Source organism: Salvelinus namaycush, chromosome 25 (genome assembly GCF_016432855.1).
Source record: "Salvelinus namaycush isolate Seneca chromosome 25, SaNama_1.0, whole genome shotgun sequence".
Classification (NCBI taxonomy): domain Eukaryota; kingdom Metazoa; phylum Chordata; class Actinopteri; order Salmoniformes; family Salmonidae; genus Salvelinus; species Salvelinus namaycush.
This window is the reverse complement of record NC_052331.1, coordinates 23,322,915-23,349,580: the sequence shown is the minus strand read 5'-3', so window position 1 is coordinate 23,349,580 and position 26,666 is coordinate 23,322,915. Positions and strand designations below refer to the sequence as shown.

General features: G+C 43.5%; 1 protein-coding gene across 1 annotated transcript in view; it reads left to right on the top strand.

Annotated features, from left to right (window-relative positions):
- Positions 1-26,666, top strand: part of astn1 (astrotactin 1) — a 235,296-nt gene that overhangs the window by 54,817 nt on the left and 153,813 nt on the right. Inside the window, exons 6-9 of the mRNA XM_038963261.1 lie at positions 2,830-2,979; positions 6,600-6,767; positions 16,572-16,656; positions 18,083-18,157. Of these exons, the coding sequence (XP_038819189.1) occupies positions 2,830-2,979; positions 6,600-6,767; positions 16,572-16,656; positions 18,083-18,157 (478 nt within the window). The remainder of the gene's footprint in view (positions 1-2,829; positions 2,980-6,599; positions 6,768-16,571; positions 16,657-18,082; positions 18,158-26,666) is intronic.

The following is a 26,666-nucleotide window of genomic DNA, read 5'->3' as shown; positions in this document are numbered from 1 at the left end:
CTGTCCCTCCCTTCTCTTTATTTGCAACTCTCTTTTCACAGCTTTTCTCATATTGAATTAAATAAACTCCGACGTTGTCCTTTTTGCCTCCGTGGATTGATGTTAACATTTTCTGCCTATTCCCAAAAGCATTTGGCAATTGACGTGTAGGCTATTTGGTGCGCGTACAGCTAGAGCCCTAAAGCTTAGGCTTATACACTAATGCCAGATAGCTTAAAATAATTTAAGAAAAACCTAAATGTAGCCTATAGATATAAATTGCACTAGAATGATATATTTATGGATTTCAATGGTATTGTTTTCTCTTTATTCTACCCGCCCGCCACCCAACCGCCCTTCAACCACACAATATTTAATGACCCTAAACCCGTCTGCCCAGCAGATATAACCGCAGTGACTGTGGGTTATGAGTCAACCCGCGCATCACTAATAGACATGCATTCAAACATTCTCTCTTTGCTAGTAATCATGGTTGTTGTAAACAATGTGTTGTGTTCTAACCCATGTGAGTATGTGTACGGCTCTGCCATGTGCCTAACTGTTTGAAGTAAAGGAAGCGATTGGCTGGTTGTTGTGTAACTGTAAATACAGCATGGGGGCAACAGTATGTTTGTGAGCATGCTATAAATCCTTGGTGCTGTGATGTACAGTAATGATGTGGGGGAACCAAATGCCCCTAACACTGAGCTGTCAGCCTACAAGCATCTGAATGACCAAACATAGCATCCCTGCCTCAACATCCGCAACAGCACCTCCAACCAATTAAGCTTTTGTTATCTGCACAGGTGTCACAAACACAGCAAGTAACCAACACCTTTAATTAGTAAAAAGGTTAAGAATAGAAGGTGCGTTTCTACACATTCCCTCGCACATTACTTGAACAGCGAAACTGATCAAAATAAATGTTGATTTGATCAGACCGTACATTGTTTATTTTTGGTTAGATAGCTGAAATGATACCCAAACGCAATACCATCTGTAGCAGTGGTCACCAACCGGTCGAACAAATCAAGTGCATCTATAGGCTTACCGCTGGCCAATTAGATAGCTCAGATCGCCGTCTGCACAGTTTCTTCGAGCCTTAAGCCTCGAGCACAAGGCGAAGTTCATATTGTGAGATTTCAAAACTTTTAAAACCATGACAAGAGAGAGACTCAACGAATACAGCAAAGAGCTGCTGTTTTTATGAGTAAGTTCATGTTTAAGTTGTTGTTCAGCACTGTCAACACTTTGTTCAACCCTTTTATAAGCCATAAAATGTGCGTCCCCCTAGGCCTACTTCCACTCGTGCTACAACCAGCACTGCAGCTCCAATGAATGAGTATAGCAAAGTGTTTCGATAAGCTTGCGTTGTTATTATTAGCGACTTGCGTCTTTTTTAACATCGAGGAATGTTTCACTTTCTCTGGTCATAAGAGTAACAGCATGAATTGGTGCATGAGGCAAAAATAATGCAGTGCTACTTGAGTTTTGCCATCAGCTGGTTGACTATGTCCCCTTTTCTCAGCAAAGGGAGGGAGAGCGGAGGGACGGGGAGCCTCACCGCTGCTCTCTCCCTCCTTCCCTCCCTCCTCTCAGACTGACCATCAGATGCAGGCCATCAGTCCAGTCAAATAAAGAAAGCAAATTATTATGCTCACTCAGCTGTGCCTCACAAGTAATACAACACATGATCTATTACCAGTGTGATTATATACCTCAAATTGGTCTGAGATGAACAACTTTGGCAGGGCAACTCAAGCATAGCCAATATGCAGTCATAATGTATTGGACCTATAGCCTACTGTGCAAACCTCATTGCTACGGTACTGTTTTTAATAGGTTAATGTTGCATAGGCTTACGTTTTTTAGTCGTGTTGTAAAAAAAATCTGAGCAGTAGATCTCGGCTTGCATTTTGACTAAAAAAGTGATCTTGACTCAGAAAAGGTTGGTGACCACCGATCTATAGATTTGAAAAACAAAATGTTCAGAGAGAGTGTCATAATGATGGGATGTGCTTTTCAATCCTTCTTTTTTTGATAAAAAATTTGAATGGATCAAGTTTCAGTCTTTGTGTCATTATGAGATTGTTTCCTTGTGAATTTGTTTTCCAAGTTAGGTCTTGGTATTACTCTGTAGTATTTGGTTTTTAAGGATTGCCTTAAGATATATCCTGAATTATTTTAAGAATGCTAAAAGGACAGTAACCGAGTAACATTGGATAGGGATGAAGAATCACTTTTAGCAGACCTGGAGGCTGTTATTGGCTTCCTATATTTGAGGCCAAATTGTTGTGGGTTGGGGTGTGTGTGTTTGTGTTTGTGCATGCTATAGGTAGGAGACTTCCCACTCTTCATTAAAAGGAATGACTGATGAACTCTGGTGGGGCTGCACCCAAGCAGTTGGCAGGAAAGGAAAAGAACGCAACCTCTGAAAGGCTCTCATTTGGGCTCTTTTCTTTTTTTCCCTTCAGCACATAATGGTGGCTGGTGGCACCCTTCAAAGGTACACTCTTATCACCCCACCAGCGAGACTTGGCAAGCCAAATCTCACAAAGCTACCGGTTTGATACAGAGGTCCCTTTCATGGGCAGTAAGCCCAGCCCAGTGATGACTTGTTTGTAAGCGACTCCCTTGGTGGAGGTGCTGGAGGGAATGAAGGGTGCATCTCCACTCCCTATTATGGCACTACATTCCCTTTATAGTGCACTACTTCTGACAAGAGCCCCATGAGCCCTTGTCAAAAATAGTGCACTATAAAGGGAATAGGGAGCCGTTGGGTGCATAGCCACAGTGTGGTCACAGCTTCACATGCTTCCTCTTTGTTGTCTGTGTCCTTTTCTTTGCCAGCAGGTTCCCCACGAAGCCCCATCAATAAGACCACCCTGACTTTGATCAGCGTTGTCAGCTGTGTGATCGGCCTGGTGTACTCCTCACACCTCTCCTGTGGCCTCAACGTCAGGGTCATCCTCCATGTGCCCGAGCACCTCATAGCAGACGGTAAGGGGCGGGCACCTGCCCTCCTGAAAACCACAGGGGTATAACTGTATGCCTCCCAGCTAACGCACTCCCAGACAAACGGAAATGAGGAAATGTCACTAGGCTGATTCCACCTCTCTCTCTTCCCATGTGAGACCACAACAGATGTGCCCTCAAAGCATCAAAGCACAATCAGGCCAGGTTGTGGTGACCACCCACTGTATCATCACTCTTTCTCTCTCTACTTTCTCTGTGCTTGGGCTGGCTCGCTAATGAATTTCAGGGTAGCTAGCACCTGCAGAAAATCACTGCAGGCCAACTATTCACTCTTGGTTCATTGGCATTTTTTCCTCCATCATGGGAGCTGGCAGTGCAGATATATTTTGGAGTGTGACTTGCCTTACTCATCTATCATTCCGGGCTTTAATTTGATTCATACCCGCCACTGTATTCTATGGATACTCCGGGTGGAATTATCATTCCAGAAGACATCCATGGTGTCACGATCGTTATATGGTGGAAGAGAGGAGGACCAAGGCTCAGCGTGAGAACAATACATCTTCAATTTATTGAAGATGAAAAGGAAGAACACTAAAACAAACTACAAAACAACAAACGAACGAACGTGACGCTATAAACAAATAGTGCAGACACAGGCAACTAACATAGACATAGACAATAACCCACGAAATACCCAATGAATATGGCTGCCTAAATATGGTTCCCAATCAGAGACAATGATCAACAGCTGCCTCTAATTGAGAACCAATCTAGGCAGCCATAGACATACAAACACCTAGACTAGACACTGCCCCATAAACATACAAAAAACCCTAGACAATAACAAAAACACATACATCCCCCATGTCACACCCTGACCTAACTAAAATAATAAAGAAAACAAAGATAACTAAGGCCAGGGCGTGACAGTACCCCCCCCCACACCTAGACCGCACCAAAGGTGCGGACTCCGGCTGCAAAACCTGACACAGAAGGGGAGGGTCCGGGTGGGCCTTCTTACGGCTCGGGTGCGGGACGTGGACCCCACTCCACCATAGTCAATACCCGTTTTGGTGGCGCCTCTGGAGCGAAGACCTTTACAGCGAGTCCCGGACTGAAGACCATCCTAGAGGGCAGCTCCGGACGGAGGGGCAGCTCCGGACTGAGGGGCAGCTCCGGACTGAGGGGCAGCTCCGGACTGAGGGGCAGCTCCGGACTGTAGGGCAGCTCATGACTGAAGGGCAGCTCATGACTGAAGGGCAGCTCATGACTGAAGGGCAGCTCATGACTGAAGGGGAGCTCTGGCGGCTCCTAACTGGCGGGCGGCTCTGGAGGCTCCTGACTGGCGGGCGGCTCTGGAGGCTCCAGACTGGCGGGCGGCTCTGGAGGCTCCCGACTGGCGGGCGGCTCTGGCGGCTCCCGACTGGCGGGCGGCTCTGGCGGCTCCCGACTGGCGGGCGGCTCTGGCGGCTCCCGACTGGCGGGCGGCTCTGGCGGCTCCCGACTGGCGGGCGGCTCTGGCGGCTCCCGACTGGCGGGCGGCTCTGGCGGCTCAGGACAGACGGGCGGCTCAGGCGGCGCTGGACAGACGGGCAGCTCAGGCGGCGCTGGACAGACGGGCAGCTCAGGCGGCGCTGGACAGACGGGCAGCTCAGGCGGCGCTGGACAGACGGGCAGCTCAGATGGCATTGGACAGACGGGCAGCTCAGACGGCTCTGGGCAGACGGGCAGCTCAGACGGCGCTGGGCAGATGGGCAGCTCAGACGGCGCTGGGCAGACAGGCAGCTCAGGCTTGCCGAGGCGCACTGTAGGCCTGGTGCGTGGTGCCGGAACTGGTGGTACCGTGCTGGGGACACGCACCTCAAGGCTAGTGCGGGGAGGAGGAACAGGACGTACTGGACTCTGGAGACGCACAGGAGGCTTGGTGCGTGGTGCCGGGACTGGTGGCACCGGACTGGGAACACGCACCACTGGGCGAGTGCGGGGAGGAGGAACAGGGCGTACAGGGCTCTGGAGACGCACAGGAGGCTTGGTGCGTGGTGTTGGCACTGGTGGTACTGGGCTGGTGCGAGGTGCTGCCACCGGAGGGCTGGTATGTGGAGGTGGCACCGGATAGACCGGACCGTGAAGGCGTACTGGAGCTCTTGAGCACCGAGCCTGCCCAACCCTACCTGGCTGAATGCTCCCTGTAGCCAGGCCAGTGCGGCGAGGTGGAATAGCCCGCACTGGGCTGTGCTGGCGAACCGGGGACACCATGCGTAGGGCTGGTGCCATGTACACCGGCCCGAGGAGACGCACTGGAGACCAGATGCGTTGAGCCGGCTTCATGGCACCTGGCTCGATGCCCACTCTAGCCCGGCCGATACGAGGAGCTGGGATGTACCGCACCGGGCTATGCACACGTACAGGAGACACCGTGCGCTCTTTCGCATAACATGGTGTCTGCCCGTACTCTCGCTCTCCACGGTAAGCACGGGAAGTTCGCGCAGGTCTCCTACCTGACTTCGCCACACTCCCCGTGTGCCCCCCCAAGAAATTTTTGGGGCTGCCTCTCGGGCTTCCTACCGCGCCGCCGTGCTCGTTTCGCCAACTCCATTCTCCGGTATCCCTCCTCGCACTGCTCCAGCGAATCCCAGGCGGGCTCCGGCACTCTCCCTGGGTCGACCGCCCATCTGTCTATCTCTTCCCAAGTATTATACTCCAGATCAGGCTCCCATGTCCAGAAATCCACAACGCGCTGTTCCTCTCTTTCACGCTGCTTGGTCCGATTTTGGTGGGTTATTCTGTCACGATCGTCGTATGGTGGAAGAGAGGAGGACCAAGGCGCAGCGTGAGAACAATACATCTTCTATTTATTGAAGACGAAAAGGAAGAAGACTAAAACAAACTACAAAACAACAAGCAAACGAACGTGACGCTATAAACAAATAGTGCAGACACAGGCAACTAACATAGACATAGACAATAACCCACGAAATACCCAATGAATATGGCTGCCTAAATATGGTTCCCAATCAGAGACAATGATCAACAGCTGCCTCTAATTGAGAACCAATCTAGGCAGCCATAGACATACAAACACCTAGACTAGACACTGCCCCATAAACATACAAAAAACCCTAGACAATTCAAAACACATACATCCCCCATGTCACACCCTGACCTAACTAAAATAATAAAGAAAACAAAGATAACTAAGGCCAGGGCGTGACACATGGGAAGCAACTTTGAAAAGAGATGAAATATTGTGAATTTTCCTTTTGAATCGCAGGGACTCCATAAATGTCTACACAATCGTATCAGACTTAATGTAATGTTATGGTTAAGTTGATAACAATCCATGTTTTTGCCTGTGAGAACCTTATATTTATGTCACATCTGTGTATAATGTGCACCTTCAAAAATATTGAAATTAGTTGCCAGAACATTGTGTCCTATCCATCCATCTGCCTTTTTTAATCTGGGGAAAAATAATACTCAGAAAATGTATTATTTTTTTGCCTTGTAATAACAGTCTGTACTCTATGGACTGTTGAATAGAAAAGTTAATATAACTACTGATGTACTGAACCTTTAATTGACCAGGTAGGTACTTAAACAGTATGTTTTCTAACAACCAACAACCCTTCCCTTGTCCTCAGGGTCCAGGTTCATTTTGCTGCAGGGCAGTCAACTGGATGCATCTGACTGGCTTAACCCGGCCCAGGTGTTACTATACTACCAGCAGAATGCCAGCGGGCCTTGGATCAATGAGCTGTGTGGCCGCCGCATTCTGGACCCCTGTGAACACCAGTGTGATCCAGAGACAGGTACTATACTGCATAATCACCAATTCTCACACTCTAACTCTGGGAACCAATTATATTGTATCTGTGTGCATTCACTGAACTTCAACATTGCATTTAATTGAATTTAAAAAAATTGTGGAGGGGGTAATACAATAAGATGTGCATTGCATCCACAGAGGATAGCACTTAATGCATTAATTCAAACACTTGTTACCAAAGTGGCCCTAAAATGTATATGAATGTACAGAAAACAAGAAAGATGCAAAACAGAATGGAATAATGTATTTCTTGTTGTATCACAGGTGAGTGACAGAGCGGCTAGCTAAATAGAAAGAAAGTAACAGTTTTTTGCAGCAACGCCTTGATACAGTGTACAGTATAGCCATACTGTAAGAACCAGTATCTTGATCCCCAATTGAGTTGAATGTCCATTGATTAGTTTATTAAAATGATTCAGCATCACTTGTCAACTGTTACCATTTTGATGAGCATGCACCGTTTTATAATTATTCCGAACAATAACCTTCCTCCCACAGCCAGTTGTTGACAATAGAGCTCTGCTTCGCCAGCAAAACAGTTTGTCCCTCCCCACCCACACCAGCTAGTTTGTGTTGACACAGTCATACTTTAATTAAGCTACATCTAAAGCCAGTCACAGTAAAATTAGCTCTTTTCAAACACAGCTGGGTACGAGAGATGCGATTGAAAAGCGATTCTCTGTCTTTTGAAATAGCTTGCAATTATGTTCAAGAATTGAGTTCACATACTCTTTAAAAAACCTCAAACTGAAGTTATAGATACACAAGATAATAATGATAGACATTGGACAATTATTTGAGCAAGTACAGGTAACTGCCAAAATAAAGGAAACACCAACATAAAGTATCTTAATAGGGCGTTGGGCCACCACGAGCCATAACAGCTTCAATGACCCTTGTCATAGATTCTACAAGTGTCTGGAACTCCATTGAAGGGATGCGACACCATTCTTCCACAATAAATTCCATCTTTTGGTGTTTTGTTTATGGTGGTGGAAAACACAGTTTCATAATTTCCCATAAGTGTTCAATTGGGTTGAGATCTGGTGACTGAGAGAGCCATGCTATATGGTTTACATTGTTTTCATGCTCATCAAACCATTCAGTGACCACTCGTGCCCTGTGGATGGGGGCATAGCCATGGCAGCCATATACAGTACCCTAAACATGATGAGATGTCAATTGCTTAATTACAGTAACTCAGGAAACACACCTGTCTGGAAGTACCTGCTTTCAATATACTTTGTATCCCTCATTTACTCAAGTGTTTCCATTATTTTGGCAGTAACCTGTATGATACTATACCTACAAGTGGAGACCATAATTGTTAAACTACCTAAAAATTCCCCTGTCCAACATACAGTATTAACTGTAACATGGATCGATATAGACATTTAGACAATATATATATATATATATAATATATATATATATATATATATATATATATATATATATATATACACAGTGCATTCGGAAAGTATTCAAACTCCTTGACTTTTTCCAAATTTTGTAATGTTACAGCCTTATTCTAAAATGAATTAAATTAAATGTTTTCCTCATCAATCTACACACAATAACCAATAATGACAATGTTAGCAAATAAAAAAACAGAAATACCTTATTTACATAAGTATTCAGGCCCTTTGCTATGAGACTCGAAATTGAACTCAGGTGCATCCTGTTTCCATTGATCATCCTTGAGATGTTTCTGCAACTTGATTGGATTCCACCTGTGGTAAATTCAATTGATTGGACATGATTTGGAAAGGCACACACCTGTCTATATAAGGTCCCAATGTTGACAGTGCATTTCAGAGCAAAAACCAAACCATGAGGTTGAAGAAATTGTCCGTAGAGCTGCAAGACTGGATTGAGACGAGGCACAGATCTGGGGAAGGGTACCAAAATTGTCTGCAGCATTGAAGGTTCCCAAGAACACAGTTCTCTTCCGAGAGCTGCCAACCCGGGCCAAACTGAGCAATCGGGGGAGAAGGGCCTTGGTTAGGGAGGTGACAAAGAACCCGATGGTCACTCTGACAGAGCTCTGGAGTTCCTCTGCGGAAATAGGAGAACCTTCCAGAAGGACAACCATCTCTGCAGCACTCCAGAGCGCTCAGGACCTCAGACTGGGGTGAAGGTTCACCTTCCAACAGGACAATGACTCTAAGCACACAGACAAGACAATGCAGGAGTTGCTTCGGGACAAGTCTCTGACCTTGAGTGGCGCAGCCAGAGCCCGGACTTGAACCCAATCGAACATCTCTGAAAAGACCTGAAAATAGCTGTGCAGCAACGCTCCCCATCCAACCTGATAGAGCTTGAGATATTCTGCAGAGAAGAATGGGAGAAGCTCCCCAAATACAGGTTTACCAAGCTTAGTGTCATCACCAACATGACTCGAGGCTGTATTTGCTTCCAAAGGTGCTTCAACAAAGAACTGAGTAAAGGGTCTTAATACTTATGTAAATGTCATATTTCAGTTTTTTATTTTGAATAAACTAGCAAAAATGTCCCAACCTTCTTTTGCTTTGTCATTATGGGGTATTGTGTGTAGATTGATGAGGGAAAAAAACGATTAATCAATTTTAGAATAAGACTGTAACCTAACAAAATGTGGAAAAGTCAAGGGGTCTGAATACTTTCCGAAGGCACTGTATATATATACAGTTGAAGTCGGAAGTTTACATAGACTTAGGTTGGGGTCATTAAAACTTGTTTTTCAACCACTCCACACATTTCTTGCTAACAAACTATAGTTTTGGCAAGTCGGTTAGGACATCTACTTTGTGCATGACACAAGTCATTTTTCCAACAATTATTTACAGACAGATTATTTCACTTCTAATTCACTGTATCACAATTCCAGTGGGTCAGAAGTTTACATACACTAAGTTGACTGTGCTTTAAACAGCTTGGAAAATTCCAGAAAATTATGTCATGGCTTTAGAAGCTTCTGATTGGCTAATTGACATAATTTGAGTCAATTGGAGGTGTACCTGTGGATGTATTTCAAGGCCTAACTTCAAACTCAGTGCCTCTTTGCTTGACATCATGGGAAAATCAAAAGAAATCAGCCAAGACCTCCACAAGTCTGATTCATCCTTGGGAGCAATTTCCAAATGCCTGAAGGTACCACGTTCATCTGTACAAACAATAGTACGCAAGTATAAACACCATGGGACCACGCAGCCGTCATACCGCTTTGGAAGGAGAAGCGTTCTGTCTCCTAGAGATGAACGTACTTTGGTGCAAAAAGTGCAAATCAATCCCAGAACAACAGCAAAGGAACTTGTGAAGATGCTGGAGGAAACAGGTACAAAAGTATCTATATCCACAGTAAAATGAGTCCTATATCGACCTAACCTGAAAGGCCGCTCAGCAAGGAAGAAGCCACTGCTCCAAAACCGTCATAAAAAAGCCAGACTACGGTTTACAACTGCACATGGGGACTAAGATCGTACTTTTTGGAGAAATGTTCTCTGGTCTGATGAAAGAAAAATATAACTGGTTGGCCATAATGAGCATCGTTATGTTTGGAATAAAAAGGGGGTCGCTTGCAAGCCGAAGAACACCATCCCAACCATGAAGCGCGGGGGTGGCAGCATCATGTTGTGGGGCTGCTTTGCTGCAGGAGGGTGTGGTGCACTTCACAAAATAGATGGCATCATGAGGCAGGAAAATGATGTGGATGTATTGAAGCAACATCTCAAGACATCAGTCAGGAAGTTAAAGCTTGGTCGCAAATGGGTCTTCCAAATGGACAATGACCCCAAGCATACTTCCAAAGTTGTGGCAAAATGGCTTAAGGACAACAAAGTCAAGGTATTGGAGTGGCCATCACAAAGCCCTAACCTCAACCCTATAGAAAATGTGTGGGCAGAACTCAAAAAGCGTGTGCGAGAAAGGAGGCCTACAAACCTGACTCAGTTACACCAGCTCTGTCAGGAGGAATGGGCCAAAATTCACCCAACTTATTGTGGGAAGCTTGTGGAAGGCTATCCAAAACGTTTGACCCAAGTTATACAATTTAAAGGCAATGCTACCAAGTAATTATTGAGTGTATGTGAACTTCTGACCGACTGGGAATGTGATGAAAGAAATAAAAGCTGAAATAAATAATTCTCTACTATTATTCTGACATTTCACATTCTTAAAATAAAGTGGTGATCCTAACTGACCTAAGACAGGGAATTTTTACTAGCATTAAATGTCAGGAATTGTGAAAAACTGAGTTTAAATGTAATTGGCTAAGGTGTATGTAAACTTCCGACTTCAACTGTATATTCTTTAGTTTATATTAATTATTTAATACTGCCAGGTGTTGTTGATGATTTTCTGCTAGATATTTCATTATACTGGGTTGGTTTCCACCAATGAAACCTGCTATATAGTAATGCTATAAAGGCCGTCATTGTAAATACGATTTTTTTCTTAACTGACTTGCCTAGTTATATAAAGGTTAAATAAAAGAGTATATACATTTATATATATTTTTACATTAAAACAGACTGAGGGGAATGAGGGGAAACTGATATCAACATGAAGGACAGCCTCTCATATGTACAAACAAAATAAAGTTGTAATTTACATTTTTCTTTAAATGTTTTGTTATTCACCTTTGTTGTATACATAAAAAAATGGTCTTTGTTTTGGCATTCTGTGTATCAATACACAGAATACTGGCAGAATGTCATTGAATCCCTCAAATGATCAGTATAGTATAGAAAGTGTGTACCATGCTACTGATCAGTATTGAATGCATATCCCATGTTAATGACTTTTGGGAAAAGGAGTTCTCTCCATGTTTGCATCCGTAATTCAAGACGGACTGGTGTCTCTGGTGTACTGTGTGAATTGCCAGACCTAAATGAATCAAAAGGTGGACCACTGGGACACACACCGCCTGGATTCCTTGAAATTGAATATGTAATTTCAGCCCCTCTCATTAAAATTAAATGTTGAATAAGTGGCCTGATGCAATGCCTCAATAATTGCATTGTATTTTTCATATGATGCATTCTTAATGTAACCCCCAATACTGCATCCCCCTCTTGCAGGGTTCTAGATACTAGCTAGCTACAAGACGGGCTCCATCCAATCCTTCTCAGGGAGAAGATACTGATGAAAACAGGGATTGGTTATGACAATAACTGTGGTTCTAAAAAGATTATAAAAGTTAGTGAATTTTAAACATACCTCTGTGTGAGGGGACTGCTGAGGGTGCTGTAGGCTGTTGTTTATGGCTTGTCTACTGCCAAATTCTGCCTCCCCTTGAAAGATATGGGACATTTATTACATATAAACAAGACTTGTGTTATATCTGGTTTACATATGTTCCCCAGACCTGAACATTTTAATTTGATAAAATTTGACGGGATAATGGATAAACGTCATAGATACACCACATGACCAAAAGTATGTGAGTGTTGCAACCGAGGCCTACCACTTCGCGGCTGAGCCGTTGTTGCTCCTAGACATTTCCACTTCATAATAACAGCACTTGCAGTTGACCGGGGCAGCTCCAGCAGGGCAGGAATATACTGAACTCTTCAGTAAGGCCTTTCTACTGCAAATGTTTGTCTATGGCGATTTTATACACCTGTCAGCAACCGGTGTGGCTGAAATAGCCGAATCCACTAATTTGAAGGGCTGTCCAGACACTTTTGTATATATAGTGTAAGTTATTCAGTACATGTAGCGTAATTTTCTTTACTCGTGCAAGGTGGCACTGAAAAATAACAGGAGCGTTTTAAATATTAATGTATTGGGACAATTTACAAAATTGAACCTCTCTAACCTGGCAGCCTATCAGAAGATTAGAAGCGTGGCTTTCAGATGCTTATTTTTGTACACCCGTGAGAGTAAATGTCATGCCTGTTCATGTGTTCTGTTGTATTGCCAGGTTAAGGTTAAGCTTGCACATGATTTATTGAAATGATTGATTATCTTTTTTTAGCTTTTTGTTTTACCTGAATGAACATTGAACCTGTAACGACTTAAGAATAACCAAATAAAATAACCTTTTACATACACTGAGTGTACAAAACATTAAGGACACCTGCTCTTTCCATGACATAGGCTGACCTGGTGAATCCAGGTGAAAGCTATGACCCCTTATTGATGGCACTTGTTAAATTCACTTCAATCAGTGTAGATGAAGGGGAGGAGACATGTTAAAGAAGGATTTTTAAGCCTTGAGACAATTGATACATGGATTGTGTATCTGTGCCATTCAGAGAGTGAATGGGCAAGACAAAAGATTTAAGTGCCTTTGAACGGGATATGGTAATAGGTGCCAGGTGCTCCGGTTTGTGTCAAGAACTGCAATGCTGCTGGGATTTTCACGCTCAACAGTTTCCTGTGTGTAACAAGAATGGTCCACCACCCGAGGGCCATCCAGCCAACTTGACACAACTGTGGGAAGCTTTGGAGTCAACATGGGCCAGCATCCCTGTGGAACGCTTTAGACACCATGTCCGTGACCCGATGAAATGAGGCTGTTTTGAGGGCAAAAGGGGGATTGCAACTCAATGTTATGGAAGGTTTTCTTACTGTTTTGTACAGTCAGTGTATGTGCATGTGATACTAAAGAGCTAAGTCACATTCTATTGTCCAGATAGTCACCATTTCGTCACCAATGCTTGGCTGCATTGCTATGCCACTTCTGACACCAGTTTAATGGAATGGTGACCATCTGAACAATGAAATGCTATTTGTCTCTTTAGAATCACATGCACTTATGTAATCCTTTATCAAGGCCTCAAAACCAGCTTAATCTTTAATGTCAATGCAACAGAACAACAGAACAGATGAACAGGCATGATATTTATTCTCACAGGTGGCCAAAAACAACTATCTGAAAGCCACGCCTCCAATCTTCTGATAGGCTGCCGCCGCTACAATATTATAAATGTTACTCTTATCAGAGCAGCAAGCTAGCTATAAGCTAGGCTAGTTTGAGGATTATGTAGCTAGCTACCTAAGCCAACACCTAATAATTATCATCATAATATTACAATCATTATCATCACAATAAACTTTTCAGAATCAAAACGGAGGCTACAGTCATATAATATAATTGGCTTGACAGCAGCCAATGTTGTATTATTCAACATTGCTATTGAAATAGTACTCATATAGGAATGGGTAATTGTTTACAAGTTGCTAGCTATCCCATAAAGCCATTGCAGAAAACCACATATTTTCATCTTGTTTTGAGTCTGGTAGCGCAACAAATCCAACAGCGAAATAAATGAATATTGCTCCGCACGCACCAGCAAAAAGGTTCCTCCAGGAACTATTTGTTACATTGGAACATTAAAGGTACCTCATAGAACCACTCAGCTAATCAAATGTGCAAATATGAACCCATTGACTGCAATGGTTCCTTGAAGAACTCAAGGGTTCCTTGAGGATCTGCAGGGCTCCTCGAGTTATCTCTAATTCTAAGAGTGTATTTGGTTGAATTTTCAAGCTAACTCTGGTGAAAGTTCGAATTGGTATGACTCATCCTTTCACTTAATCCATATTTGTATACACGCACCAGCTGTCAAGGGAGTAAATTACCACTCAATCTGACGGAAGAGCTCAAAAAAAGAATCCCATTTGGAATTCATACTCTGAATACTTGATGCGTAGACTTGTTTAAACCCGTAAAACAACTGCTGGTTTACATGCTAGTGTTGTGTCTTTGCTATCGTTAAATTGAAGACTTATAGTTTTTATAAAAGATTCCTGTAATTAGGGATTACGCTATCACTTGAGTAATAACGTAACTAATTAACTATGAATTCGAGGGCACCAGGGAAAGTTATTAGATTACAAAGTTATAATTTCCCAATATAACCTTTCAGATATTTTCATATCTGATCAATAGTCTTCTAATTAATGATTTATTTACTCTACCTCGTCAGTCTCATTCCAAACGTCGTAAATCGTTGATTATCTGCACGAACCCAGTCTTCACTATGAGTCATCCATACATCAATTGTCTTAAATCATTTATTTATTACTAACTAATTAATTCACAGAAATGCATAAACAAACAAACTTAAAATAGTTACATGAAATGATGGGAGCAATATGCCCTAGTGGGCTGAACCGGCATGGCGGCTTGTTAGACAAAAGGGATGGATGGGGGTCGATTCAGAAGTCACTACAGAGTCCATAATTATAACAATTGACATGCTAATCCTTACACATGAACGCTCACTCATTCGGGAACAATTGCAATCAATATATATATAGTTACGCTCGGTGTGTGTCGTCTTGATCGTTGGAGAGAAGTTAGTTTCTGTTGGAGATTCGTCGGTCTCTGTCTTGGCTATTGTGGATAGTTCAGAGTGACATTCGTTATAGAATGATGTTTCGGCGGTTGTCTTTCTTCACGTTCAATGATACCGAATTCCTAGCTGCAGACTAGTAGTCAATATCAAAACTTGTTCTTATTAGTATAAGAGTTTTAACCACGTGGTATGGTTAAAACTTCAGCAATGTTACATTCAACCTTCGTTCTCCCCATTGAGGATAAACATGGTCTAAATGGTAATTTCTTAAAGTTGGCTTTTATTCAGATAGCAGAGAGGGGTGGTTCCATGGTCTCTGACCCAACTGGCTCAGGGGCGGTCCTTGGATTTAGTTCAAATACAACAGGGAGTTGTATTTTTCTTCATTAAACAGTTCAAAATCATATTACACAATTATACAAACAGTATCATACTCACTCATTCATTTTATACAACACACAGATGTAAACCTCATATCTGAGGTTATTATATAAACAGCGGTATGGTAATGTGGTCCCACAGTCTCACATGAGTTTCCCACGTGGTGACAAATGGACCGGTTCATAGCTGGACTGTCCACCGATATTTCATACTTTTGCAGGAATATGAAATATGTTCGTACCCCAAGTTCTGTGAGGTGGAAGAGAATTCCTTTGTACTGAAAGTTTACCCTCTGTCTATAATATGAGGAGATCTCCATGAGGAGATTCTCAGGAATTTACGACATCTCTCTGTGATCACCGCATGGGTTGTGGTAGGAAAGGGAGATGCAGAGAGAGGGGGATGGGGTTTGAAGTACCCAAGCAGGCAACATCATGACACTAGGCTTACCATGAGTTATTCAATATATCATAAGTTATTAAATATATACGTTATTCATCAAGTTGTGTACATTAAATGCTCAGCTACATTAGATATGATTACCCTCAGTCTGGCAACCCTGTACAACACACTCGGGGCATGTCTGTCATCAGTAGAATAGCTAGTCCCTGCTCTCAAGATGCATCCCCATCAATCTGGCTGAATCAGGTTAGGGCGACATCCCTCCTCCTGTGTGCTGACAGAAGGCATCAGTAGAAAATAGCAGCTCCCCTGTTTCTGATGGCTGTAATAAGCAGCACTGATCACAAGGCTGCTGGAGAGGAACTAGCCTGGCTGGCCATGCTGCACAGTTCTTGGGATGTGTCCGCAATGTCACCCTATTTTCTTTTATTGTGCAAGAAAAGTAGTGCACTATAAAGGTTGCCATTTTGCAACACAGCCTTGGTCGGTTCATTCTGCTGGTAAGTAGAAAGTAATCACAGGCCTATTAGGGAGACAGGTAAATGGATATCTCTGCAACAGACTGTGTCAGATCCTGCAGCTCTGTGGCAGTATGCTTACAGGGTTTATGGGATAGTGGAAACACAATACTCGCCTCATGCCAGGAGGATCTCAGTGTGTCATTACATCACTTGTTTTTTTAACAATACCATTGTTTTATTATACTCCCATTGCAGGTGACTGTCTCTGCTTAGATGGCTACATGAAGGACCCTGTCCACAAGCATCTCTGTATTCGTAACGAGTGGGGTCCAAATCAAGGGTAAGTGACAATATGGCCTCTAATGGTCTTGCATGCTATATAATATATTAACATGGCGACTGCTAGTTAAAAATCTTTGTGTCAAACAGCAGAACTGTGAAAACTATAGCTGAGATGTGGAGTACTAGCAGATGGAAATTTTAAATCCTTCCCAGAATTCCAGAATGCTACCCACTTTTATTACCCATACACAGCACTTGAAAATAATCTGCCTGCTGCTACAGGGCCATCGCAGTTCTGATATGTTAATGTTTTTTTTCCACTATACATCTGAATTTTGTCACACATTTCTCTTCCTCCCTATCTCCCTCCCTCCCCAAGTGATTTCTCTCTCACGTGCAGTCACTTTGACAGGGAAAACCTACAGGCTCAACTTAAATGTTTAATGATTGGCCTCCCTCGTGTGAGGCCGTTATCAGGTTTTAGCTGCCCCTTTGCCTATTGTAACAGCTTACTCAGAGGCAGCATCTCCTTGTCACATTTTTTCTCACACTGTAGCAGATTCAAGTCCCCAAGCTGCCTGTGTCTATTAATCTCCATCATTCTTCCCCTCTCCTCTCCCAGCTTGGGTAAATAGACACGAGCCTAAGTCACATTCCATCTCAGGCGACTGAGGAACACATTTTTCTATCAGTGTGTTTACCCGCACTGTCATAGTGCTACTTTTGATCTACTGATTTTTGGGGGATTGGTTGAAATGTTGTCAGGAGATACAGTGCTGAAAAGATTCCAAACTTGTTTACTATTTGAGCAGGATAGATAAATAAATATTTTGGGGAAACTGAAGACAAACAAATCAAATCAAATCAATTTTTATTGGTCACATACACATGGTTATTGTGAGTGTAGCGAAATGCTTGTGCTTCTAGTTCCGACAGTGCAGCAATATCTAACAAGTCATCTAACAATTCCACAACAACTACCGAATACACACAAATCAAAGTCAAGGAATGGAATAAGAATATATACATATAAATATATGGATGAGCAATGACCGAGCGGCATAGGCAAGATGCAATAGATGGTATAAAATACAGTATATACATATGAGAGGAGTAATGCAAGATATGTAAACATTATTAAAGTGGCATTATTAAAGTGACTAGTGATCCATTTATTAAAGTGGCCAATGTAGGCAGCAGCCTCACTGTGTTAGTGATGGCTATTTAACAGTCTGATGGCCTTGAGATAGAAGCTGTTTTTCAGTCCTCGCCTTCTGGATGGTAGCGGGGTGAACAGGCAGTGGCTTGGGTTGTGTTTTGTGTATTGCAGTGTAACATGTTGTGATTACTCATTGTTACACTGTACTTAAAGTAGTAAAACATGTTTCTTTCTTCAATCAGTCATTTCATTCTTGTCTCAGAAAGCAGGTTACTGGTTTTGACTGAATATAAGTCTAACTCTCTCCTCTCTAATTTGTCACCAGACCCTGGCCTTACAATATTTTCCAGCGTGGTTTTGATCTGGTGATGGGAGAACAACCATCTGATCGCATTTTCAGGTAAGAACTCACTGTACACACCTATTAACCTGAACACATTTCTATGGGCAACACTTTTTGAAACAGCATGAAATTCTGTTTCAAATGTTTTTTTTTCTGAGATGTTATATGATATTGACTCATTTGAATGTTTTCTTAAGAATAGGAAAACTTTTTATCATAATAGCTTGACAGATTGTCACATTTAAAGATGGCATAGAAAGGAGTGAGAGCTGTAGATTTTAAACTAGTAAGAAAATACTGTGTTCCTATTCTCTCCAAACAACTTTTCAGGACATACTTTCAATGTTTTGAAATCTACTAAACACTAAAAGCTCCAATCTTGAAGCTGAGTCATGTTGTTGAGCTGTTTTAATGGAATGAAGGAAAGCTAGCATCATTGAATTGTATCACTCTTTATAGCATGAAAATCACAACAAATCAGCATTTCACTTTTTACCATTTGAGATCTACTGGGGGTATGTTTACCAAGAGAATCATCTTTCATCGAGGGATTTAATTTATTTCCAAACATTCCCTGAACTGTAATACAATTAATTCTGTTTTATGTGTAAGGCATAAAATAGATTTGAAGAGTTTAGCTACATGCACACACAGATCTGAAATAAGAGTTTCAGTTTAGTTCTCTAGTTCTAATTTGACTGACATTGCTTTGGTGTACATACATTTGAGCCTTGCATTAAAAATGTGTAATCAAGTTGAAATAAAATCTTTCTGTTCTTGTACTGATGTTGGGTGACCAGTGAAATGATTGAGAACGTGCTTTTTGTAGAAAACATGCAACCTCACGTTACCACAGAATAAAGTTATATCACACAATGTTCTTGGTCAACAGAAAGTGAGCATTTGCGTTCTTTGATATTCACCATCACAGTTGTTTTCAAATGGATACTGAGAAAGACTGGGGAGGTATATGGAGGCATACAGTATATGCCTCCTGTTTTGTATAAGACATGTTTCTTCAAAAGCCAATGAAACAACAACAATACTGATTATGCTGCTTACCACTGCTCTCAACAAAGAACATAGAGTGAGTCCCAAATGACAACATATTCACTATAGGACACTGCTTGTGACCAGGGTCCATAGGGAATAGGGTGCCATTTGAGACAAAGATGATATTTTCACATGGATGATTTAGTCACTCTCATGTTTTTAAGCACTGTCTTTGTTAGTCATTGAGAGCAGTCATCATACAAACATCTCTATGAGGCTCTTTGATACATTTGTTTCCTCTTTGGAATGTTAATCTGCAGGGGGCCTGTCGCAATATTCTGTCCAGCGTCAGGTTTAAAGTAACTTTGTGCTCAAGCATTTCACACCAACATCCATCAAAATTAAAATGTCTCAGACTCCTCTTTGAACCCCTCTCAGACAGTTATATTCAAATCGTGCACACGTAATGAACGTTTTTGTGGCTGCCCATTTGCCAAGTCACCCATCCGTGTATTACAATTCAACAAAACAGTATTGCACTCATAAGTAGAATACAAAATGACAATGTTTTGTTGTTTGCTGAGCTTGGGGATAACATGAATCAGGACCAGCATGTTAATAAAAAATCAGATCCCGTACGTATTAGTTAGTCAACAATATCTGATAACATGGTGATCCGTAATCGTGTGTCCCTTAGACAAAGAAGAGTCTAGCATCTAGATAACAAACTTGTTAGAGTTCAATTAGTTTGGACAGAAACCAGATTAATTACCGGAAGAAAATAAGTCTTGCTATCAATTAGAACACCTGCCCTGAATGGGTGGAGGGGGTTCACCCTCAAAGGCTGCTTTCTCTTGTTATTCCTTCCTGTGCACACCAACTCCAGTGACGAGTGTTCCATTGCTACTGTTCCATAAGCTTCTGTTGCTGAAGGGATTTCTTGTTGATAGCCTTCAGTTTCAGATTGGCATCATCCTATACCACAATGTATATACATATCTCCTGGAAAACCATACAACCCACCTCTGGATAAGGAGAGAGACTTATGGGGCTGGTAGCAATGACTTCCAGGGAAGAAAAATACTGTTTTAGTAGACTTGCCTAGCTGCCCATTATCACTTGGAAGAATCCAGTGCATGATATTAAATGGTAGGACTGAGGGAGTTTGATTCATATAACACTCCAGTTGGAAAAAGGGGAGGTAATTGGAGTGAGATAATTAATGCTCTCTTTTACAGCACTTTAATCATTCCCTTCCTAAAGTGACTAGTAGTCTATGCAGTGCTTGTGATCGGGTGCCCTTTTCTTATGCTAAGTTAGCATTTTATTAGATGCAAATTGAACAATGTGAGATGCAAAAAACGTTAAGTCTGCAAAAATGGTCGTTAACCATTTTAATCAACAAGTCCTTTTTTTTGTGCTAGAATGATGCATAATATATAAGAAATTATACAACTACATTTGGTGTCAAATAGAAGAACGCCCTGTTTGAGAAATACTTTTTGCTGAATTTGCTGGTGTCTATCGACTCATGAACAGTTTCACTTTGAGATTCATTTTGAAGCCTTTCTAAAGTAAGTTCAAGGGTTTATCAATAATCCTTCTGGAATGCTTGGACTTCAGACTTCAATTGCTCTCCAGAATTCAATTGTTTTATTGTATCTGGTCTGGTCTTCTGTGTTGTGAGACTTTTAATTGACTAATGCCTAGCTCTTTTTAGGCTTGATTTAGATTTTTATTAGGATCCCCATTATCAGACACCAATGGAGACAGCTTGTCCTGCTGGGGTCAGACACATAACAAAAAAGACATTACAGACAAAGTACTTGACAATTTACATACATTTAAAAACATGGACATGTAATGTGGGTGTGTGTGCATCTATCAATTACACAGTACATACACACAAAAAGTAAGTCACTTGGCTTGAATGTTGTTGTACGTGTTGCTGTGCAATGTTCTGTAAGTTAATCATTTCTAATTAAAGTGAGTTGTAGGTTTGTATGTCTTGTATTTATGTTCACCAACAGACATAATGATAATATACTGAATAAAAATATAAAGGCAACATGCAGCAATTTCAACTATTTTACTGAGTTACAGTTCATATAAGGAATTTGTTACAATAATGCTCGTACAAACTCGAACCCAGGCACAGAGAAACACAGCAAGCAGAGGTAAGGGTAAATCCAAATGGCGCCAGAAGAAATGGCAGCAGTTTTACGGGTGCCCAACCAATTGTGCTATTATGTGGGTTTTTTTGCGTTATTTGTAACTTATTTTGTACATAATGTTTCTGCAACCGTATCTCACGGAAAAAAAGAGCTTCTGGATATCAGGACAGCGATCACTCACCTCGGATTAGACAAAGATTTTTTCTTCAACAAGCAGGACGCACAGGACATTCACCCAACACCCAACAAGGCCAACATCCCCGTTATTTGCAAGAGGAAGAGACGCAGGTACAGAGGACACAGAGTGGGTGTCTCGTAATTATCCGCAGAAGGCGAGTGGGAAAGCTGCCGTTACCGTCAATATTACTCGCCAACGTGCAATCATTGGACAATAAATTAGACGAGGTACAATCAAGAATATCCTACCAACGGGACATCAAAACTGTAATATCTTATGTTTCACGGAATCGTGGCAGAATGATGACATGGATATTCAGCTAGCGGGATATACGCTGCACCGCCAAGATAGAACAGCACATTCCCGTAAGACGAGGGGGGGGGGGGGGGGGTCTGTGCATATTTGTAAACAATAGCTGGTGCACGAAATCTAAGTAAGTCTCTAGATTTTGCTCGCCTGAAGTAGAGTATCTTGTGATAAAATGCAGACCACACTATTTGCCTAGAGAGTTTTCAGCTATACTTTTCGTGGCTGTTTATTTACCACCACAAACGGATGCTGGCACTAAGACCACACTCAGTCAGCTGTATAAGGAAATAAGCAAACAGGAAACCGTCCACCCACAGGCGGCGCTCCTAGTGGCCGGAGACTTTAATGCAGGGAAACTTAAATCAGTTCTACCTAATTTCTATCAACATGTTTAATGTGCAACCAGAGGGAAAAAAATTCTATATCACCTGTTCTCCACACACAGAGACGCATACAAAGCTCTCCCTCACCCTCCATTTGGTAAATCCAACCACAATTCTATCCTCCTGATTCCTGCATACAAGCAAAAATGAAAGCAGGAAGCACCATTGACTCGGTCTATAAAAAAGTGGTCAGATGAAGCAGATGCTAAACTACAGGACTGTTTTGCTATCACAGACTGGAACATGTTCCGGGATTCTTCCGATGGCATTGAGGAGTACACCACATTAGTCACTGGCTTTATCAATGAGTGCATCGAGGACGTCGTCCCCACAGTGACTGTACGTACATACCCCATCAGAAGCCATGGATTACAGGCAACATTCGCACTGAGATAAAGGGTAGAGCTGCCACTTTCAAGGAGCGGGACTCTAACCCGGAAGCTTATAAGAAATCCTGCTATGCCCTCCGACGAACCATCAAACAGGCAAAGTGTCAATACAGGGCTAAGATTGAATCGTACTACACTGGCTCCGACGCTCATCTTATGTGGCAGGGCTTGCAAACTATTACAGACTACAAAGGGAAGCACAGTCGCGAGCTGCCCAGTGACACAAGCCTACCAGACGAGCTAAATCACTTCTATGCTCGCTTCGAGGCAAGCAACACTGAGGCATGCATGAGAGCATCAGCTGTTCCGGACGACTGTGTGATCACGCTCTTCATAGCCGACGTGAGAAAGACCTTTAAACAGGTCAACATTCACAAGTCTGTGGGGCCAGATGGATTACCAGGACGTGTGCTCCGGGCATGTGCTGACCAACTGGCAGGTGTCTTCACTGACATTTTCAACATGTCCCTGATTGAGTCTGTAATACCAACATGTTTCAAGTAGACCACCATAGTCCCTGTGACCAAGAACACGAAGGCAACCTGCCTAAATGACTACAGCCCCGTAGCACTCACGTACATAGCCATGAAGTGATTTGAAAGGTTGGTAATGGCTCACATCAACACCATTATCCCAGAAACCCTAGACCCACTCCAATTTGCATACCGCCCAAACAGATCCACAGATGATGCAATCTCTATTGCGCTCCACACTGCCCTTTCCCACTTGGACAAAAGGAACACCTACGTGAGAATGCTATTCATTGACTACAGCTCAGCGTTCAATACCATAGTACCCTCAAAGCTCATCACTAAGCTAAGGATCCTGGGACTAAACACCTCCCTCTGCAACTGGATCCTGGACTTCCTGACGGGCCGTCCCCAGGTGGTGAGGGTAGGTAGCAACAAATCTGCCACGCTGATCCTCAACATTGGAGCTCATCAGGGGTGCGTGCTCTGTCCCCTCCTGTATTCCCTGTTCACCCACGACTGCATGGCCAGGCACGACTCCAACACCATCATTACGTTTGCAGACGACACAAGAGTGGTAGGACTGATCACCGACAACGACGAGACAGCCTATAAGGAGGAGGTCAGAGACCTGGCCGGGTGTTGCCAGAATAACAACCTATCCCTCAACGTAACCAAGACTAAGGAGATGATTGTGGACTACAGGAAAAGGAGGACAGAGCACGCCCCCATTCTCATCGATGGGGCTGTAGTGGAGCAGGTTGAGAGCTTCAAGTTCCTTGGTGTCCACATCACCAACAAACTAGAATGGTCCAAACACACCAAGACAGTCGTGAAGAGGGCACGACAAAGCCTATTCCCCCTCAGGAAACTAAAAAGATTTGGCATGGGTCCTCAGATCCTCAAAAAGTTCTACAGCTGCACCATTGAGAGCATCCTGACTGGTTGCATCACTGCCTGGTACGGCAATTGCTCGGCCTCCGACCGCAAGGCACTACAGAGGGTAGTGCGTACGGCCCAGTACATCAATGGGGCAAAGTTGCCTGCCATCCAGGACCTCTATACCTGTAACGTTCATCCTCCTCCTCGTCTGAGGAGGAGCAAGGATCGGACCAAAATGCAGCGTATTGAGAAGACATAATCTCGTTTATTTAAACGAAGACGAAGAACACTTGAACAACTACAAAATAACAAACGACGTGAACAGACCTGAACTTGAGAACAAAACACATGAACGCACGAACAGGACGGAACACACGAACGAACGAAACGAAACAGTCCCGTGTGGAACAAACACTGACACAGGAACAATCACCCACAAACAGTGTGAACAGCCTATCTTAATATGGTTCTCAATCAGAGGAAACGTAAAACACCTGCCCCTGATTGAGAACCATATCAGGCTAATTGAACATGAACCCAACATAGAAACACATAACATAGAATGCCCACCCAGCTCACGTCCTGACCAACTAAACAAAGACAAAACAAAGGAAATAAGGTCAGGAACGTGACAATACCAGGCGGTGTCAGAGCCCTAAAAATTGTCAAAGACCCAGCCATAGACTGTTCTCTCTACTACCGCATGGCAAACGGTACCGGAGTGCCAAATCTAGGACAAAAGGGGTTCTCAACAGCTTTTACCCCCAAGCCATAAGACTCCCGAACAGGTAATCAAATGGCTACCCGGACTATTTGCATTGTGTGCCGCCCCCAACCCCTCTTTTCCGCTGCTGCTACTCTCTGTTTATCGTATGTGCATAGTCACTTTAACAATACATTCATGTACATACTACCTCAATTGGCCCGACCAACCAGTGCCCCCGCACATTGGCTAACCGGGCTATCTGCATAGTGTCCCGCCACCCACCACCCGCCAACCCCTCTTTTACGCTACTGCTACTCTCTGTTTATCATATATGCATAGTCACTTTAACCAATCTACATGTACATACTACCTCAATCAGCCCGACTAACCGGTGCCTGTATATATTCTCGCTACTGTTATAGCCTCGCTACTGTATATAGCCTCTCTACTGTTATTTTTCACTGTCTTTTTACTGTTGTTTTTATTTCTTGGTTAGAGCCTGTAAGTAAGCATTTCACTGTATTCGGCGCAAATGACAAACTTTGATTTGATCCAGATCTTTTACTTAAAGTCTTGACAGAAACAAGGCAACCACACAAGAGTATACGAACAAACATGAGACCTAAGCACAGATACAGGCCAACTGAGGAACCTAAATAGCAAGGCAACCAGGTGAACAGAGAATGTAATCAAAACAGGTGAAACCAATAAGTAATGATCAGGGTAACCTGGAAACTAGAAAACAAGGTAAGGGTGCCCTCCAGCGGTAACCTAAGGAAACAACAATCAAATAAAACAGAAACTGTTACAGGACCCCCCCACCCCACCCTCAAGGAATGGCTCCTGACGTTCCACCATGGGTAGCTGAACGGCGACGAAATTCCGAACGAGTCCAGGGTCCAGAATGTCTCGAACCGGAACCCAGGATCACTCCTCAGGACCGCAACCCTCCCAGTCCATGAGATACTGAGTCCCCTGCCAGAACTGGCAGCTGGAGAAGATGCGCCGCACAGTTTAGGCTAGCTATCCCGGAGGTGGAGTCCGTGTGGCCGGAACCAGAGGACTGAACACCATAGGCTTGAGTCTGGAGATGTGGAAGGTGGGATGAACCCTCATGGACTGAGGAAGACAAGACGATAAGCCATTGGATTGATGCACCATAGAACCTTGAATGGCCCAACGTACCGGTGTGTCAACTTCCTTAATTCCACGCGTAGAGGCAGATCCCTAGTAGACAACCAGACCATGGGCTGGACACAGGAGAGGACTCGAACGGCGATGACAGTTGGCCTGCCGTTGAACCCGAGCTGAGGATCTCAGGAGCGCCCTCTTCCAGGCCCAGCGGCAACGAGAGATGAGACGTTGAGCGGATGGAACCGCCACTTCAACCTCCTGATCTGGAAACAGAGGAGGCTGGTATCCGTACAACACCTGTAATGGTGACAGGCCGGTGGAGGAACACTGGAGAGTGTTGTGTGCGTACTCCACCCAGGGAAGATGCTGTCTCCATGTTGCGGGGGTTGGCGGACACACAGCACCGTAAGGCGGTCTCCAGATCCTGGTTCACCCGCTCTGTTTGTTCATTGGACTGAGGGTGATATCCCGAGGACAAACTGGCTGATGACCCCAGAAGAGTACAGAATGCCCTCAAGAATCTGGAGGCAAACTGTGGGCTCCGGTCAGAGATGATGTCCAGAGGAAGTCCGTGAAGGTGGAAAACATGCTGAATGACTAGCTGAGCAGTCTCATGGGCAGATGGAAGCTTAGGCAGCGGAATGAAATGTCCCACCTTGGAAAAGCGGTCCACAATGACCAGGATGACAGTGTGGTCCTCTGAGGATGGAAGACCCGTGATGAAATCCATAGAGAGATGAGACCAGGGTTAAGAAGGTGTTGGCAGCGGATGAAGAAGTTCGCTGCCCTACCGGATGAGAGGTGAGATGCAACGAGTGAGCCCACTGAAGTGCCTTGGAGCATTCCCCAAGAGAAACAAAACGTCTGTTCCAAGGACAGCAGTCAGGAACTGCCTCCCTACCTTGCATCTCCCTCACTACAGTCTCTATACCCCAGGACACCGGCATG